The 20666-nt window shown below is 37.7% G+C and overlaps 1 protein-coding gene across 1 annotated transcript in view; it reads right to left on the reverse strand.

Annotated features, from left to right (window-relative positions):
- The window catches only part of LOC106154559 (guanylate cyclase 32E), a 40569-nt gene extending 26719 nt beyond the window's left edge, over positions 1–13850 (reverse strand). Inside the window, exons 1-2 of the mRNA XM_087005397.1 lie at positions 13438–13850; positions 323–1831 (exon numbers count right to left, since the gene is read on the reverse strand). Coding sequence (XP_086861523.1) covers positions 323–820 — 498 coding nt within the window. The 5' untranslated portion in view covers positions 821–1831; positions 13438–13850. The remainder of the gene's footprint in view (positions 1–322; positions 1832–13437) is intronic.
- Positions 13851–20666: the final 6816 nt, after the last annotated feature.

Below are 20666 nucleotides of genomic sequence, written 5' to 3' on the forward strand. Positions count from 1 at the left end.
ATTATTCCCCTCCTAATATTTATTCGACTCTTCATATCCAATTAACAGATAAAAAAGCAATATGTTAACTTCCTTGACCTTACCTGGTCGGGATAGAAGAGGAAATCTCTACACGAGGGAAGGACGTTACGTTTACATATTTCTGTGCAATGTTACGAGTACCTCTACTGGTACAGTGATAACGCACCTATCTAGTAAGTTTAACATTTTGACTTTTATACGTAGAGAAGAATTGACAGAATATGTGATAACTGTCTCAAATAAATTTGTGAAATAAATTTAATATGCATTTCTACCAATCTAAGTTAGTAACTTTACTTACGTAAGCTATCATAGGCAAGTTCCATGCTGCGGCCACTTTCGCCTCTGTCTCGCATTCATCCTCCGGACCGAAAAAAGCCACTGCCCCTTTCCTCCATTGTTCGGTCAGTCTGGCAGTCCCTATCAGAGAATCACCTTCATTGTCGTTCCACAGGAAATCAAGTTGGAGCCCATTCAATAAGCTCGGATCCTCGTTGATAGTTTTGATGGCATACGAAAAGGCTCCGGATATTATTCTTGCTTGTCGATTAATTTTCCATTTGTCCCCTTTCTTCCCTTGGTCATTTGTCAGATATCCTACCAACAGGTGATTTGGCTGTATTGTGTAGGAAGGGGATGATCCAGATGAAAAACCAAGCTCTGTTCTTGAACTAGGGGTATTTCCCAACGATGAGGCATTTATGGGCGAAGGTGCATCTTCTCCTAATACGACACAGGCTATACTCAGTAGCAACAATAAATGGAAAGGGGCCCCGTTGTTAAGCGTCTTTTCTTTCATAGCAAGGCCTATCGAGTCCCGTTACAATGAAAAATAGTCAGACTCCCCAAACAATGACATATCATCGCGCATATCCTCGCGATGAGCTAGTATTGATGTATATGATATCCCGATTAGAGACTCGTGTCCAGATAAAGTATTCCCGCTGAGCAATTTCTTTGAGCTTATTAAGAAGTCGGTATTATTTTATCCACGTTCAAACATATGGTCATCTTCAAGCAACATCATGCTACATTGAGAGTTGGATAGCATGATCGTAAATTGTCTCTACAGTAGCTGCTGGCGTCCAATACGTTTCCAAGGTCTTTCTTTACCTTGTCTTGAAAATGCCCGTTAGTCAAAGCAGTCATACCCTATATAAAATATATCAAATAGTGCATTCCCGCCATATAACAGTAAGTGCCTGGCAGTCATAATACATCAACTCACCAAAATAAAGTAGTGCCGCGGTGTCCGAGATGACAAGGGAACATATACGTCGTAACCACTATGGGAGTGACTGACGGTCAGACTTAATGTACGAGAAGAGGCGTATATTGTCCGCTAGGCATGTTGATTGAGTGATTAATATTCCAACTGTTCCCTGATTATATAAAAACAATATTCTTAATTTGACCACTAAGTCAGTTGGTCATATCATGCCTCAAGCAAACTACATGTATGCTTGTCACTTATCACCTCAATTTCAGCCGCGTGCTGACTGGCCGCGCCGTCGCGTGTTTATGTTAAGGGCGACTACAAATGTACTCTGTATGGCTTTTTACCTGTCGGGGTGTTGCCTCGAAGTTTAGATTGTTCTGTGTCGAAATGGGTGTCACTTAGTGTCTTTAGTGCTCACGGATGATGTTATCATTTTTCCACTTCCACGTGCTGCTGCATCCTGGTCGACCTTTTTTCACGAGGAGTCATCCATCTTTCTCGACAGCTCCCGTCGGTGGTACACCTGACAGTTACTTCGTAAAAAATGGCTAACTCATAGCTCCCGGCACGTAAACTGTGCCCTCGCAACCTCTGAAATAAGGAAATATAAAATTGAATATATCACTTAGATGAACCTTGAAAAGGGGCAGATGGAGAAATAACGTGTAATATATACCAAAGTGCGTGGTGCGTATAGACTCCACACCTGATTTATTTATTACCACAGGAAGACTTCCACAAGATGCCATGCCGTCTTTTCAAACAAAAACTTACGGAAAACGTCATAAAAAGGATACATCAACTTGGCATGCGGATGAACAGCAACATTCAGTTCTGAGAATGTTTGGTCCTTCCACGGTATGCTTTAAAACACTGGTTCAAATGCTTTACTACCGTACCTTGCCACATTGCCATTGCTGTTACGCCGAGCTGTGCGTCCACTACACAGTAATGTTTCCAATATGGTCCAGTATATAGTGTATCAATGTTATCAACGTGAATTAAACAAGTTGGTCATCTAATTGAACCCTTGTGTTAATACATGTTGTATTTATAAATGACGCTTGTGGTTTCTGGTTACGTTTTTCGCGAGCCAGAACTGTTGGATCGCCTTAATGTGAACAGCATGCGTGATGGCTTTTTAATAAATCATATTTGCTTTTCTATTTACTTTTTTAGTGCGTTCCAAAAGCTTATAGTTTGTAGTTGTCAAAATTCAGAATAGGGGTATTCGTTTACATTAATTAAGTTTCTGACCTAACATAACTGATTACAAAGCCGAAATTAAGCCACCACTAGAATTAAGCATACGATAGTCCTTCTGGAACAATAACACATCAGGACATGGATGTTCCATTTCAGTCATAGAAAACTGACGCATGATTAACAGCCTGTCCATCAATTACAAGATTCCATGTTAAATCAAATGGGAAATCAAGTATATGACTTCAAACCTTTCCCTTCGTTATTAAAATAAGCAAGATTTGAACCAAAGTGTAAAAGGGTATTCAGCCAGCGTTTAGAGTGCCCAGATAATTTTTTTCACATTCTACTCAGTTGGTCCTTTCTCTTGGCATGTGCGATTAAAAAAGAAATGCTTACCATGATGGATATCATAAAAAATAAATGGGAATTAAACTCCTTTATTATCTGAGTATTCTGGCCCTTGGTAACCGCTTTATATCAATGGAAAAATGATAATTTAACAATATGAACAAACAAATAAAACGAAATAAGATTAAAATATATAATGAGTGAATGGCGTACTTTGATTACTGATAAGTTTATATCGGAGGAGAGACAGCATGGACTCACAATTAAGACTAGTGACAGGAATGAAAATTCAGGAACCAGTGCAATGGCATTTTTTGCTCACTTATGGGATGCATCATGTCAAGGTCGCACAATCTAATATTGCCAGATGATGGTCACAGGAGTTTTATTACACCAAAAATGAGCGAATTTACATTGTTTTGAAGTTGGTTATTTTATGTACATGTACAGGACTAGAGCTGTGACACAGATCATGACGCGTCATTTTGTATTGCTTGTTGCACAAAATGGACAGTAAATCTGCCATCAGATAAAAAAGACATATAAAAAATATAGCCCTGCATATCAAAGTAACCCTTGTATGCCACAACCTTATCAATGGCACTTCGGAGATTTAACACAGATTGACTAATAATGCCATATATTTTAGTCGAATGAGACTCAGCACTTACGAGCATATCAAACCAGCTCATGTTTCGCATGCAGCATGTACTGGACACCATAAAGTTCAACTTGTGTAAATTGTTTTATGTAACCTTTCTTCCTCTAAGACCAACTTTTCATTTTCTCTCATCTGTGTATTATGTGTTGTACAGTGAGTTCAATTGTATCTGCTAAAGCATCATGTTTAGCTTTTCGTAATAAATATTGTAAACCGTCGGCCTTTTCCCCTTATCATCTCTAGTAAGTCCACAATTGTCAGGAAAATTACAAATATAAGATAACACATATCCTTCAGTACGTAAAGCTTTTCTATTGACAAGCATTATCATTCCATATGGGCACGAGCGCGGTTACACAAACATACACACACTCGCACGCCCACACACACAAACAAAAATTAAACTCACACAAAAAGAAAAAAGTAAAAGAAAAAGTAATGAATCTGCTCTGAAAAGACCAGATTTTTCATTTAACATAATGTTTTTTTTAATGACGCCCGTAGTTTATGTCCTAGGTATTCATACCTGGTTTCGGATACTGGTACTTACTTGAACAAATACATTCTTATTCCGGACTATCGGTGCCCTGTCAACCTTTTACATACAGTAAGCGAGATAATGATGATGTTAGCAATGATTAATTCAGGAAATGTCTCACTGCATAATTCAACACCATGATATATACAGTCAAGGCGCCTATACTATTTTAACATTCAAACGCTGCCTATAGATAGCAAAAAGACTAACACGCCAGAAAGTATCAGTACAGGCCATAACCTTTACAAACTCAGAATAAGATTACCGACAGCCTTTCTTCTTTCTTTTCTTCTTGGTTAATTCATTGACAATTCTGTTATTCGCTGGTAGGTGAGGTACGATGGTAATCTTTTCATACAATGATTTTTTACGTCATCATCTTCACGCGTGCTAAGTCAGTCAGCTTGCTACAAATCTGAACCGTGGGATTTTCTTGATGCCTGTGGCTGCTTTATCCTTATTAGTTCGCGGCTTGTTCTCGCTAGTTAACAGGCAACACTATCACTCTTTCTGGCTGTGATTAGATTTGTCCCACCATAAATTGCTCCTGATCGAGTGACCCGAAAGTCTAATCATACCATATATATCTGTCTGAATCTATCGGTAAAATGATCTGTTAACTATGTCATTTTTTAACTGTCAAGTCAACATATCAATATTTGATCATTTCGTAGTGGCACCTGTGAACTAAACGATTGGTGCTTCTATGGTGCTAGATTAACAACATTGCTTTTTCGGCACTGACACAGACGTGCTCCAAAGGGGACGCAGTTTTAAACCAGATGGATAATGTCCGACGCATTTATACTTACATGTATCAGGGAATTATATCCGATATAATTCCCTGCATGTATATAATGTTAGTTTCTTAATTAATAACAGCCGCATCTTTCTAATCCTTATCTTCATTCATCATTCACTGCACTGTCCTTCAAATTTTTCAGCGAGGTCGTGATCAACGAAGTTGTCAATCAGCTACGCTGTTGTAAAGTCCCCTGACGTTTTCTTTAATGACCGGATAATTACAAGAAAAAAACTAGGTCGAAAACATCAGCGCCAACGAGCGAGAATTATAAGTTCGATGAATGGGAAAAAATGGGTTTTTAATGAACATGTAGATGAAATGATGGGAGAGACATGTTGTTGATAGTCAAGGAAACGAATGCTATAGAGGAAGAGATATGAAATGATAAATGTTCCAAATTTACTTGATCGAGTGTCTGTCGTTATTGCCCGTTGCATCATGGTAGCATCAAATGGTATCGTGTCTGCATGGTTTTAGACACATCTTTATTTTAGCACAGACGCGTTACAAGACGCCGTTAACCTTATGCGTCTATGCGAAAAGTGTCAAACAGCCCATCAATTACCAATGAAAAATGTGATAAACGTTTGTGCGCACCATGGCCTCACACCAGGCAAACGGCACTTTTTTTGTACTGAAGATTGTTGTTAGCATAAAGTTGAAACGGTAGCAGTTAAATTTGGGAATTAAATGTCAATCTTATTGTCAGTTGTCGATAGGAACACAATTTCCGTAAAAAGGATTACTCTCTACTGTCTTCAAAGCGTTCAAGCTCCGATTCAAAAGAAATGAATAGAGGACTTCTATAAGAGGACTTCTATAAAGCTCCCTTTACACTGGACGGCGTCCTTTCTGCGTCCCGTAGTACGGTTCCGTTTGATAGTAAAATGAAATAATAATTTTACGTGATGATAACATACCGATCATTGAACATTCACTCTGCTACAAAAGCGATGCTCGTGCCTCCTTTCTACGACCATAGCGATGCCAGATTCATGGTCGCAGAAAGGACGCAGAAAGGACGCCTGTCCGGAACCGCGCAAAATTTAGTTTGGAATCAAATTTAGAAACAGGCTCGAAATACGGACACCGCTGTAAATTTTAGGTTAGGCAACGCGTTAATACTACCTTCCAGATTCGTGGTCAAAATATTAACGTGTAAATCGCTATGGGGAAATCCAACGCTGACTACAATAACCAGATTCAATCATATAAAATGGCACGGCGACCGTATGCAATGTAGACAAACTCGGTGTAGCCCCTTACGATGTCAAAAAAAAAAAAATCTTACGCAAAATTGTATTTGATTTCATCGCACGGCGTCCGTGGCAAATGTGATCAAGGCTTTAATGTTTACTCGTTGCTTTTTAAAATATCAAACCAAGACAATGGCTTCATGACCTTAACTTCTTAATCAAAATAGTCAACAAGCTTTCTCTGCCTCTTTAGACTTGACATAACATATTATACGGAATTACGGTTTACAATAAAAAGTTATTACGTAAAGTAACTGAAATTGCCTGTGAATTATTAAATGTCTCCGACACGCCGTCCAGTGTCAATCGGGATTAAGTAGCTCTGTAACATCGATATTGTTCCTAAGAAAAGTTGGACGCGCACTTAAGAGGGTCAGATTCCAAAGTTTGTCCTGTCGCGTTATTGGTTAAGGTAAAAAACCGTAAACCCCTTTGAAAGTTCAAACCCTTTGAGAATCAGTAAAAGGTATCAGGATTCTGATTTTTAATTTCCTTCAGGTTAATTAGATTAAGCGGATAAAGATTTCGTATCCTCAAATTAACGGATATACGAGGACAATAGGGACACGGACACGGACACGGAAATAAAAAAGTACGAGTGTGCGAGTGCAAATTATCTTTGTTCCAGGAAACCTCATAATATTATATGTTATTTGGATTTTCTTCGAAACCCAAGGTCAGAAATGAGAATATGACTCTTATCATTGTTCTTATGTTCAAAGGGCTTTCTGCCTTACTGCTTTTGTTTTTTTCGGTCCAGTTACATGAAACCTGATGCATGTATTGGAACATCAATGAGACAGATGGAGAGAGACTCTTCCACATTTCGTCTCAGATGTTCAATTTAAATGGAATTAAAGGAAATTTAAATGTAACATTTTTTTCTACGGTGTTGTATCTCATCATAATACAAAGGCTTTGTTATTAAAACCCTCAGATTATTTGAAAACATATATACTTGTAATACTTTTAAGTACTTTTTAAATTAAAATTGAAATTAGTAATTAAAAAGTAGTGATTCAGAAATTAATAAAACACAGAGGTGTTTAGACTGGGAGGATGTTGACGACATATTTAAAAGACAAAATGGTAAATGCTGATTATTCTTGCCCAGTTCATATTTAATCAACTGCTTCTAGCAAAGTTTATATTTAATCAACGTCCATGAAACGCGCAAGCTTCGCGGCCCGAATGATGTAACGAAACTGAGGGCCAGTGTTATAATGGTTAGGGTAAGCCTGACCTAAGTGAGTCAACATCTAGGGCGAAGCTCACCTGTACAAATGAATGGGAAGCGGACTCTCTATTGTGGGGGACTCTCTGTCACGTTACAATAATTCCACACGCTGCTTATACAATGTAGCTTCGTTTTAATACGCTGGAAACCGATTTCACTTGTTGACTGTCAAGGTATAAACTTGTTTTAAATTGATATCAGTGCACAAAGAAATCAACGTACTCAAGGTGGAACTGTGATCTCTTCAGACTTAATGACCTTGCGGCTATCTTTCATCACTCCCTCATCCATGTACGATGTCACATACGATGGTCATACGTACCTCTTTACGCTAGATGTGACAGAACCATACCGTAGGTTGATCCAAGACAAGGGGACACAGGGCCGAGTGCCCTCCTCTCCAGTTTCTCTGAAAATGTTGCTGAATGATAAACCTGGTTCCCCGTCCCTCTTTTGATAGATGCTTAACCCACTGATGAATTTGAACGTGAGCATAACTTACAGTATATCCCAGTCAGGCATTTTTTTCTTTCGCGCCAGCCCTTCATCATAGACGACCAAGTCCACAAGCTTGGTGCACTTGAAGACACACGCAATCCTGTGATTAATTTCACTTCAACCACAACTAAAAAGAAGAATTAATAATGGCAAATAAAGTCTCTCTCCAAATTGCCACTGAAAGCGATGTCTTCCTGCAAAGTGTCATTACGCTCCTAACATTGCCAAGAACGTTTGATGGTCATTACTAACCAACAAAGCGAAGCAGCTTATTCTATTTAGAAAAAAAAGAAAAAAGACTGAGATAGTGATGAAAGATTGCCTCGGGGTCATTCACTATGACATGATCGCAGTACCATCTTGAATACGTTGATTTCTTTGTCCACTGATTTCAATTTAAAATAAGTTAATACCGCGACAGTCAACAAATTGTATATGCTACGACAAAATGGCTACGTTCTGTTTTACAAATATTTACAAAATATCAATAGATTTCGGATAACAATGAGGAAATTGCGTAGCCATAATCTCATCAAATGTGGAAAGCATTGTTTTAATAATTTCCATTTTGTGTTTAGATGTTTTGACTATAATCTTTGTTCTTCACGCATGACTGACTTAGTCACCTAAAGAACCCATACTGATTTGACCAGGTCAGTAGTGTTCTCTGTGGAATATTGGGGAAATTAGATTGCATCATTAACTCTCGGGTTAGGAAATGTATACGATGACCGGTTAAAAAAATATCAATGTGGTCCAATATAATATTGTACATGAAAGTATTAGTTACGTATATTAAGAAAATTCTCTCTCTCTCTCTCTCTCTCTCTCTCTTTCTCTCTCTCTCTCTGTTGCGCAAGATAAATTCTGCAAAACTGTGAGAAGACACAATTATGCGCCAGCATCCCTGAGTATTATTGTTAAAAACTGTCAACGATACCCTGTTAGTGTGAGTTACATTGAAAATTAGTTTAAACGTCAATGATAAATGTTCATGGTCGCATGTGTTCTAGAAGAACTAATTACTGTAATCAAGAAATAATCCAACATTATGAGCTAATTAGATTAGAATAATTTAACCAAAGGATTCCTTAAGAAGAAATCGTTTTGAAGTGCCGTCCATCAATTAGCTTGCAAAACAAATGTTGTTCTTTCCAAATGGAAAAAGCATTGCAATTGTGTTTCATTTTCATGAAAATCAGAAAAAAAAACGCCCACAGTGATCCGATTAAAATAATCGGTTTTGACACCTGAATCAAAATGCTTCAGTTCTCTGGGGTCTTTTGTGAGTGCTGCTGGGCCCTGTGGGTTGCCCTTTAATTGGAAGTTACCGGCAGCTATCATTAAAGGCATCACAAAACTTATGGCCGCACCTAAAAGTCTCAGGTATCGACAAAACGTCGCGTCTCCGTAAATCAATTCAATTCAAGGAAAGCGACATAAAAACATCATTGGCTGTAAACCTTGGTCCCTTACAGCAAAGCGTCAATCAAATCTGTTTACCAAGAGTTTGACAAACCAAGGGCCACAGGCTTCTCGTTTCCGCAATTCGAAGAAATTCTGCAATAGGATGTAATCCCGTGCATGCGAAGTCTCATTTTGAAATTCTTGCAGGGCAAGAAGCTCTTCAGAACACGACCCTTAGTAACACCTCCTACATGTGTTGCTCCTTAAAGAAGAACATCTCCTGTCAATTAAAATATTTGAAATGACACAGAAATGCTTTTTCATCACAGCACGAAGAATAGCCTGAAGAACAGTCTGAGGCAACGAACAACAAAGGTGCATCATGGGGCTTTCTTAGAAATGCATAAAAACGAGCATGAAAATCTTTCAGTTACATGCAATTTCTTGCCTATGTCTAAAGGGTTTTTTTTACTGAAAGGAAACCATATATGCAATTTGAACTGCGTGAATATCTAAAAGTACATTAACTTAGTGTGAGAAAACGGTCGCGGAGTGAATTTTTTTTTTCATTTTCACTTCACCCTTCCTCTATTGCCTTCTCCAAGACCCATTGAAAGAGATTCTATGTTGAGGTCAAAGACGACAAATCTACAATGTTATTCGTTTATTTGGGATCGAACTGAAGGGGAATATTGTATCCTCGGTGCCCCGATGTATGAGTGAATGAGAGGGTAAGAAACACCTTCTTTATAGAAATACATAAGTTTCAATCAGTCAGGTCTTCAGGGTCGATACTTGTATCGATTGATTTTAGCTTCCTTGGATAAAGCAGTTGTAAGTAAATTACGCACAGCTTTCATTTATTTGTTACAAAGAGGATTGAGTATTATAACTAGAGTGTAAAGTATATTATATACTTTAGATCCAATAACAAGGGCGAACGATGGGATTCAACCTAACTATTTAATGATTTTTCAAAGGATTCGTTTTATTTTTATTTGGGATTATTTAAACTGCGGCAGTGCCGTTTTGGCTAACGTTTTGGGACCAAACAAGGGAAAGATAGACATGGAAATGCTATCAAACAATAAAAAATAAATACGCTACATGTTGCAGTAATTTCTCTTGTGAAATCAAGAAATTTTCTCTTTTTAATTTCTCACCTAATTTGAGAGCTATTTGCGTTTTAAAGATTGCAGGAAATTGCCCTGCTGTTACATTTAAAAACACCAGTACACAAAGAGCATTTTCTTTGTTGGTGCTCTTTGCTTTTCCATTTAAACATTGAATAATTCACGATTAAAGATTTCGTGAAAAATTCTCGAGAAATCAGTTTGCTTGACAAACGCATGCACTGTTATTCCTCTAATGAAGAAAAGAAAATTAATTTATCGAAGAAGAGAGATACTTACTAACAATTGATTGTCGGTGTTGCTGCAGTTATCAAAAATTACCTCAAAGATGTCTTATTTCTTCTTTTTCATTCCAATTCTTGACACTGAAGTCAATGATCCATATATGTTAAGTGTCCTGATACTTTGATAAAATGTACGGCATCTGGCGGAAAGCGTGGGTTTCTTAGCTCATCGAGAAAACGATTTTCAGTTTGCCGCTATTTGATTCTTTCAGTAAAAGTACATCGATCCTTTTTCGAAATGGGATTAAATAAAAAAACGCGCACAACATATCTATTTCAATTCCAAAAGCAGTTCTCGAGCTCACTTGATTTGGAATGAAGGCTGAACGGTTGGTGAACAGGCCACCGCAGGCAAACCTAAATTTCAGATCTGCTTGATCATTTCTTGCTTTCTATAAGCTTGTGTTTACTTTCGATCAAGCAGGAAAGAAAGCAGTAACTGGCAAGATATTCAGCAACGGATTCACGCACAGGATGAGACACGAGTGGTTACAAATTACAAAAGAATTTAGTCATCCTGCGTTTCTTTAGAACGCTGCTGGCATATCAACGCAAGCACAAGTCAAATAACATCTTCCCAATTCAGCAAAACATGCTGGTGAAGCATTTCTTGCATAGCGCTTTAAATAATGTGCGTTTACTGAAGACTTAAATGAATATTCATCAAAGTTGAGGTCGACAAGCAATCAAATCCTAGGCAACATTCTTTTTTGTTTATCTATATCCACGACAGACATTCGTTTTTCATCTGAAAATACTTTTTGCTGATTTCTATTTCAAAAATAGACATGAAATTAAAACGGGATACCACAGCTGCATCTAGCATTCACGGCGACATGAAGTATTTATTGCAGTTATGGAAATAACACGAAGAAAATGCACTGTTCGCTACAATGCAGGCACTGCATTTCGTTTTCGTAAGACGTATTACTAGTAGCTTGGTTTCAAATCGATCTATGAGTAGCTTCCATGTACTCAAATTTCGGTTATTCTGTTGATTCTAATACAGCCAAAAAGAACCTCCGTTAGCATTCAGTGTAAGTTAGTTGTAATTTATCAAAAATGAAATCTGTGCTGAATAGATCAGAACCACCCTAATTACCTCCAATGTGAACATAATCATCGGCAACCAAAATATGTATGAATACATATCGAGATGTCTCTTGTGAAGGTTGAAGCATAATACAAGAATATTAACCTTATACAGTGCATGGTATACATAAAAACGGCGTGCACCCACAGCCATATAACATTTATCAAATGTAGCATATACTTTAAAGTGACAATTATGACGCAATTCCCGCATAGGTTTTTATGTAGATCTGTATAACTAAGTAATAAATGCTTGATACATGTAACCTTATACATTTGGTATTCGGGAGACATTTAAGATAGTACAGTATAACCATTTAGTCTTATCTTTGGATTTGGCAAATCTTGGAGACCACTCAAAAAAAAAAAAAAAAAAAAAAAAAAAAAAAAAAAAAAAAAAAAAAAAAACTGCCCAACTTATCTTCAGCGAATTTTTGCTCTCGGAAAATTTAATCAAAATTACGAGTTCCCCCATGACTAATCCATGCGTAAGATGCACGTCAATGGATTGTATAAAGGTTGTTCTGTGGCGGACTGAGCCCGCGTCAATATGTAGGCCCCTACTGCATATCTTCTCCTCAAAACTTATAAAGCCAAAACACGTACAGTACATTGACTATCGCGCACTTACACAATATTATCATGTATGATGTAAGCTTTTGAAGTTAACTCGCAAAGGCATTTTTTTCTCAACGAGGGGGGGGGGGGGCATCATTTGTATGTCCACGCTAATAAAGGTATACAATACATGGAGTGACGAAGAAAATGGATTAAGTAACTTTTTAAACCAGAGAATGTGTGTAGGTTGTTACGCACGTCTGGTTATTCATTATTCCGAGTCTACTTTTTTCAAGTTTACTTTGTCCTTTTTAAAGAATGCTGTGTAACAATTTGCCCTTTTAAATTGGAAAGAAGAATGTGCTCTCTAACCTTTTTTACCTCAGCTGTCTCGTATATTTTAATTCTAAGTGTCAGGGAAAGACATCGATGGCATTTATTTATATGCGTTCGTGAACTTAGGATTAAATATTGTTTCTCCGGAAAACTCACTTCATCGTTGTTTCCTCAAGTACTACATCACATGCCATCTTGTATAAACTATAACTGTTAAAATCTAAATAGTTTTGTTTCAAAAGAAGGCATTCAACCTGTTGATGCCGACTAAAGTTCTTTATTAATAGGGTGCACATAAACGAAATTCACAATAAGGATTAACTTATTTCTTGAATGTTTGGAACAGAATGCCTGGTCTCGTCTCGGCGCACATTCTGATATACACACAATATTTCAAACATGGCGGGATGATTTAAGGAAATTGGAAATTGTTTAGCAGAAAGAAATCAGGATCATGGAAAGGTCACCGGACCCCATTGATCATATCATCTTTACAACAAATTGCCTGTCCTGTTACAGTTGATTGGCAATGTTCACATATTATAGACTGGAAATATCATTTAAACGAGCAACTGCAGCAAAAAAGGGACTAAGGACATTACATAAAAGGCAAGATCTCTCATCTGGCTGTAAATAATGACATTTTGAAACAAACAAATTCTCTCTCTCTCTCTCTCTCTCTCTCTCTCTCTCTCTCTCTCTCTCTCTCGCAGATTAGTGCGATCTAATGGGGGTGGCACATTCTATGTCATTCGATTCCGTCCACGACATGCACATTATGTGAATTTACAGGCAAAAACCACATAATGTAGTTTTCATTACACCGCTACATACTTACCTCGTTTACCTGCTTAGTTCTCGTGAAAGACTTCGTATAATGAATAGAGCTGTAGTCATTCTGGCGTGACTTTATCCAAAGCACCTTGGTCTATGGATTTGCCTCAGAAATACAATACAAACGCGCGTTCCATGCTGTGGATGAAGTTCTTCTTCACGACATACGCATTTTGAAGCATATTGACGGTTAAAAAACTAAGTCAATGAATAGCGTCTGATGCTCATCCGTTTTCTTCGGTTGAGCGGTGTTCTCACTGCTAACACCTCAAGCGCGTCCGATTCCTGGGGTATTTATAGGATGACATTGACCTTATTGAGAGATTTATGCGTGTCAGAGGTTGAAGGCAAAGAGGCGCCTTGTGAGAGAGCTGCCGTCGAAAGACTTCTCTCACTCTGTGGTTAACAAGCTATCTGTAGCTCTTTGGAATGTGCTGTGCGCGTGAGCCCGATTACCAATTTGTGCGTGCAAGTGTAAAGGCCGTTATACGCGTGCGTTTATGCGAAACGGCCATGGTTATCCCATGCGGTCATCCCATTCTATTACCCCCAACACAAAAAACCTGTGTATGTCTTAATAACACCAAGCTCCAAGAAGCCTACGAGCATTTTTTGACTAAGTACTTAATCTATAAACAGTCATAAAACTCTCGTACGACATGCAACGTGACAAGATACGGGGACGCTGCTGACAGATTTAACCTTCCACCGCCCCTGAGAGGTCCCGGGTGATAAAACAGCACTTGCCTATCAAGCTGTATTAATAAGACTTACCGATGGTTGCAACTAAAATATACCACCCACTTTTATACTCGCGTCTCCTCAATTAAGTTCACAGACCTGAAGTGACATGATAATTTTTAAAGAGGAACCACGAGATTTAAAGCACATTAAGCATTGAAATAGGCGTTTCGCACCGGCGATCAAAGTGACGGGTTAAGGACAGATGTTATTTTCTATTTGGCCTTTATACAAGGATGCCGTGCTAATGTTGATTTCTTTTTCAACATGAATATATTCTTCTAGTCATAAAAAAATTGACATGCACACCATGCTTGATTTATCCTGACACGTTGGCCAGCTGGCTATGCGCAGCATTTACACAGAGATCTGGTCGTAATGCGTAGAACTGGCTTGTTCGCTGCATATCATTCCGTTAAAAAGAATTTCTCTGAGACACGCTGATCAGTTTACTTTTGTTTTTTTTTTTCGATCACGAACTGTGCATTTGGAATCAGCTAGCGTTACGTGCAGCTAGGTATCCTTTGAGAAACGAGCTACGGAGAATGCTACAATGTAGCATACTGTCAGATGAGTAGCATTCACACCGAATAAAATGAGAGTGCTAACAAGGCAGTGCATTCAGGGAAGCCCTGAGTATAAAAATGATTACCGATAATGAGGTCTTGCAATAATGTTGACAAATCAAAATTCTAATTAAAATCAAATTAACGAATGTCGAGTGCCCCATTTTGCGTTAATTCGATTTCTGTAAAACAAGGCAATCGGCATCTGTTTTATGTTCATTGAAATAAAACTGTAATCAGAATAATTGAATTACACGCCTGCGGGAGAACACTGAAATTTGGTTAAGCACAGTTCACATCACACTGACATCGTTACTGGCAGAGAGAGAGAGGGGGGGGGGGGGGTACAATGTATAACTTTACCCTTGCGTATCTAACAACAACCCTGTTCATGATTAAAGTTTGGAATAGCGACGTGAATACAAAACATTACAACACACGATATCACCTGTACGTCGACACCATGCCGTGGCGTTAAAATAATGTTAACACGCAGTCAATTTTTTGTCCCATCTAATGCCCTAATCAAAGTGTATGCAAGGAATCAAATCTTGCTTGAGAGGATGGGAGCTCTGAATGAGGGACGCACTATGGAGCAGGCCGATGCAATAGCAGATTACACTTTATTAGCTGCACTCAAAGCAATGCCAATAAATATATTAATCATTACGGTGCAAAAAAATGACCCAATCCTCATCAGTTGGAAGAAGTTTGTCTAAATGGGCGATTTGCTTACATTAATGCAGAAAGGTAGTAAGACATGCTATATTAGCTCAAAAAACAAATACTTACCCTGCCTACCAAACCGTGTACCAGAGTGATTTATGAAGCATTTTAACACTATATGTACCCTAACCCGTAATTTAACAAATGTATAACAATAGCAAAATACAAAGAAATGGAATATTAGTGGAAACAAGAAAAATACCAGAGCTGCTTCACCTTAATTCTATCCCCGTGCACCCACTTTTTTTAACCTAAATTTTAAATAGCCAGGGTGTACATGGGACGCGAGGTTCAGGAATCAGTGTTGATGGCGTTATTTCATCTACCCCGTACTGTTCTAATGTTCAGAGTTCACACCCACAATGGCCGTCTCCTATTTCAAATATAATCCCATTTTCCCGGAAATAAAGGCACTGTTTATCGGGATATTGCACTAGTCGAGATATATGACGGTTCTAAAATAGGTAATTCATCGACTTTATAACGGCGCTACCGTCAGTTTAACTCCATCTCTATCACTTCGACGTTCTTCATGCTTGGTAAAATATTGCAAGCAACGTAAACAGATCCACGATGCCATTCTTCCAATCAGTATTATTCAAACGACTAAAATGCGTGCAATACAAGTTGACATTTATCATCATAAAAGTTTGTTTTTTAAATGTTTACGGAAATTGCGACATCTGTATGATGAACGTGTATGCCATGTCGGGCAATTTAACAATTACACGATTGCTGTAAAATAAGAATCGAAAGCATTTCACACGATGCTTTCATCGGTAGGCTCAGATATGATGTTGTAATAAAATTTCGTTGTGCTAGGTGTCATGTATGCAATGTGCTGTTTAAAGATTTTATTGTGCTAAGTGTTATGAATGCAATGTGCTCTGTAAAGAATTCATTGTGCTGGGTGTTATAAATGCAATTTTTTATTCTGGGTGTTATAAATGGGCAGAATCCATCAGATAGACCGGTGCTGTTCTGTGAGAAAAAAAATATAATATAATAATAATAATATATTTATTTAAAGTCTAAAATCCATAAAATATGTTCTGTAGACTTTACAAACTAAAAACTTAAAACACAGTAAGATGAATTGAATTAATAAAATTATGACTTAATAGTCTGAGTTAAGATAATGATGTCCAGTTAATATTTCCGAGTTATAAAATGTTCTTTAATAAAATTTGTGAAAAAGGTATGTTTTTAAAAGTTTTTAAAAATCCTTCACTGAGCTAATGCTTCTCAAGTCTAGAGGTAATTTATTCCACTCATGTGGTGCTGCGTACTGGAATGATTTTTCGCCAAAAGATTTTAGTCTTGCGTTCTGTGGTTTTAGTAATAATTGATCCTTAGATCTTAAGGTACGGTTTGGTGTGTAATGAGATACAAGATCACAAATAAAATCTGGTGCAAGTCCGTAAAAAGCCGCATGAGCATGAGTTAAAAGTTTGAATAAGATCCGGGCGTTTACAGGTAGCCAGTGAAGTTGTTTTAATATCGGTGTCATGTGATTCTCCATAGAAGTTCGGGTAAGAAGACGTGCTGATATATTTTGAATGCGTTGGACTTTCTTTGTTCTTTCTATGCCGCATCCATAAAGCAAGGAGTTACAGTAATCAAGCCTTGATGTTACTAGGGCATGAATGACCGTGGCAGTGGCAGAATCTGTTAAATTATTTCGTAGGGAACTGATGTTTCTTATGTGATACAAACAAGATTTTTTCACGTTGGCTATCTGCTTGTCCATGTTTAAAGTAGTATCAAAATACACCCCCAGATTTTTTGCATGAGGAGAAACCCCAACTATTGCAGATCCAATTTGTAGAGATAGTCCTTCAGCTAAGTGTTTTGAGTGTGGTTGAGTGATGACCATGAATTCGGTTTTTTCATCATTTAATTTTAGTTTACTTTTGATCATCCATTCTCGCAAATCTGAAATGGCATAGGTCATTCTAGTTATTGCATCTCCAGGCTTAAGAATATCACAGTTAAGGTACAACTGGGTGTCGTCTGCATATATGTGATAGCCAACTTGATGATATCGTAGTATAGCACCCAAGGGTAGTGTGTACATGCAAAATTTAATCGGTCCAAGAACGCTGCCCTGTGGAACACCAAAAATCATCTGCCCAAGATCTGAAAGTACACCGTTGATGGATATCTGCTGTGTTCTACCAGTAAGATAAGACCGTAGGAGAGACAACGCCTTGTCCTTAATTCCAGTTGATTTCTTGAAGAATGATAGAAGAGTGTCATGGTCAACTGTATCAAATGCTGCTGAAAGATCTAATAGCACCAGTAAGACTGCAGAATGATTGTCAACACCAGTCAGAAGGTCATTTTTTATTCTCAGAAGAGCAAGCTCAGTGTTATGTTTTGCTTTATAAGCCGATTGCATTTGTTCCACCAAGTTATTCTGTTTTAGATGGTCAAATAGCCTCGTTGCCATGACTCTTTCAACCACCTTTGACAAGAAAGAAAGATTACTCACAGGTCTCTAGTGATTAAAGACATTATTATCCAAATTATTCTTTTTCAGAAGAGGTTTGATTACTGCACTTTTGAATGAGTCTGGAAATATTCCCTCTTTAAAGCATAAGTTCACCAGTTCTGTGATAGGATTTATGACAGTTGGTAGAATCTGGGTCAGCAATGTTGTTGGGATGGGGTCTAAAGAACATGATGTCTTTTTTGAACTCGTAATGATTTTTGAGACTTCGGTTACAGTTGTCACACTGAACGCGGAGAGAGTGGATACTGGCCTCGGTAGAAGTTCGGTTATAGGTGGATGTGATGGACTTGATACTGGACTTGATATATATAAATATAATAATTTTCCAACATTTCCTGACATTTCTTGTGTGTTGCTCGGGTTAATTTATGTGTCAACTAGCAGGCTAGGGTGTAAACTACTGCCTATTTTTTTCTGGACCAGGCACAGGTCTCGTGCAGTGTGGGACCTCAGTATATTTTTGTCCCATTGGGAGGTATGTCAGTGTGTCTGCTGTCCAAGGGAATAGGGGCTTAGGTTTCACCAAATTATTTTGTTTATGCAGCTTTGCGGGCATTTCTTAGTATGGCCGTCAATGGGAAATTATTTGGTGCATTGTCCTGTTAAAAGATTTCATTGTGCTAGGTGTTATGAATGCAGAGAGCTATATATGTGTTGGTTGTGGCACGCACGATGACTGGGGTAGATGTGATATGAGGAATGCGCTCAGTAATAAACACCAAAGAGTGATACGCTTGGTATATGCCTCATTTTGCTGACGATCCCACTGTTCGCAACCGTTAGTTTATGACAAAATTATTGTCTAATTTTTTTTCAAATATCATTTATTATTATCAATGCATTTAAAGCATGCAGCATAGTTACAAAGAATAAAGTAAAATGACTAAAAATTGGTTCAAATGACATTAGTTTTAAAACCATATCAGTTCGGGAATTCGGTTAAATAGCCAATTTTACTTAAGACAATTTAAGATAAATAGTTTTTTTTTCAACTAACGTTTCTATGCTCTGTTTCAGGCAAATGACTGAAAAACATTAATTAAAGTAATTTCGTTGTGAATATCGGTAAAAGAAATTGTTGTCTTAATCAAAACACGAAGATGAGAACAAAGCGTATTCTATAACAACTGGTGCCATATGACTATGGGAAATATGGTTACCAAGTGAAATATTTGAAACAGAGAGCTCTTCATGCTGATAATACAAAACAGTGTTTGCATATTGCAGTCATTGTTTTCTCGTTTTTATTTTTCAACATAAAAGGCACATAAACAAACTGCTTTGTTTTGGTTTGTCTTTTGAAAAAAAGGCACAAAATATCACAAATATATCAAACATATGCTAAACATATTAATGTTTTGGAGGTAAATGTACCGTAATGTTAGCGCGTCGTTATCATGTCAAATAAAGACCAACTGCGATCTATGACGCGTCCTTAAGCACGTGGTATATCACAAACTCCAGTGTTTCATGTACAAATAAAAACTGGCGACCATATGTCATGTAACATAGTTTTTGCAAGTCCACTCAAAACACAATACATTTATGCATCTGCTCCTGAACAACCTAAATTTGAGCAAACATTGAGATTACAGCATAGTTATATCATAAATTCAGGTTAATAACACCCAGATTAATAAAAACAACTTAAAACTCAGCAACAAATCAATTCGGCTGCTTCACTTTGACTTACTTGGGTGGCACCCTGTGCCGATGCGATATAAACCGGCACGTACGGGGTATAAGCTCACTTAGCAGCGGATATATTACAGACAAATTCGTGTTAGACAAGCAATAATTCCATCGCTAATCAAGCGACTAGTCAATACACTGTGCGGAAGATGTATCATCAGACGCGATAGCGTTAATGGTGCTAAATGAACACCAATGGTCCAAAAAACCTGACCTTTATTCGATCAGAACGACTTGGCAAACGTCATTTGGCCAACGCAATAGTGGCCAAAGAAGTAGCGTTTGAACAGGCAGTGGCTACATGTAGACTAAACCTCCGTCGACTTCACTAGTCAGCTTGGTCATGATTCATCACAGACAGAAGACAGTAAAATCGCGAAAACTTGCTGCTCCAAAGATTTTTTTGAAAAACTACTCGCTATATCTACCAGAAGTATCTGCATTATCATTGCTGCATTATTTAAAAAGAGACACCTTTTCCCATCATATTAAATTCTATCGCACCGCATCACATTTAATTCTATCGCACCACTTTGAATATTGAGAAGTGATGATGTTGAAATGCACATATAGTAATTCATTATTTTGTTTTTGTGGCTTGATTGTATGTGATTATGAAAAGGAATTCTTAATCTGACTACTGTAAATTATATGTAATTGTAATAAATTAAAGACAGATAAGAAGTATTTATAATGCCAATAAAATGACGTCATAATCACATATATAGCAGATCAAATTCAAGATATGTATGCTAACACTGTACCGACCATTTAATCAAATTACGGCTTTGATTAGCCATAATGGTGATCATCATCCTCATATACATATCACATGTCTGGATGATTTTCCATGAAATGTACATCCAAAATGTGCCTTCAGATTAACGCGGAACCACAAACCAACGCTTGAAGCATATAACAGATAGATCTACCACGTACATGTAGCTCTTTTCTTCCTTTATTGCATCGTATCATTACATCATTCCGTTGCCA

The sequence above is a fragment of the Lingula anatina genome, chromosome 2, assembly GCF_051362555.1.
Source record: "Lingula anatina isolate TDL-2025a chromosome 2, LinAna3.0, whole genome shotgun sequence".
Lineage (NCBI taxonomy): Eukaryota > Metazoa > Brachiopoda > Lingulata > Lingulida > Lingulidae > Lingula > Lingula anatina.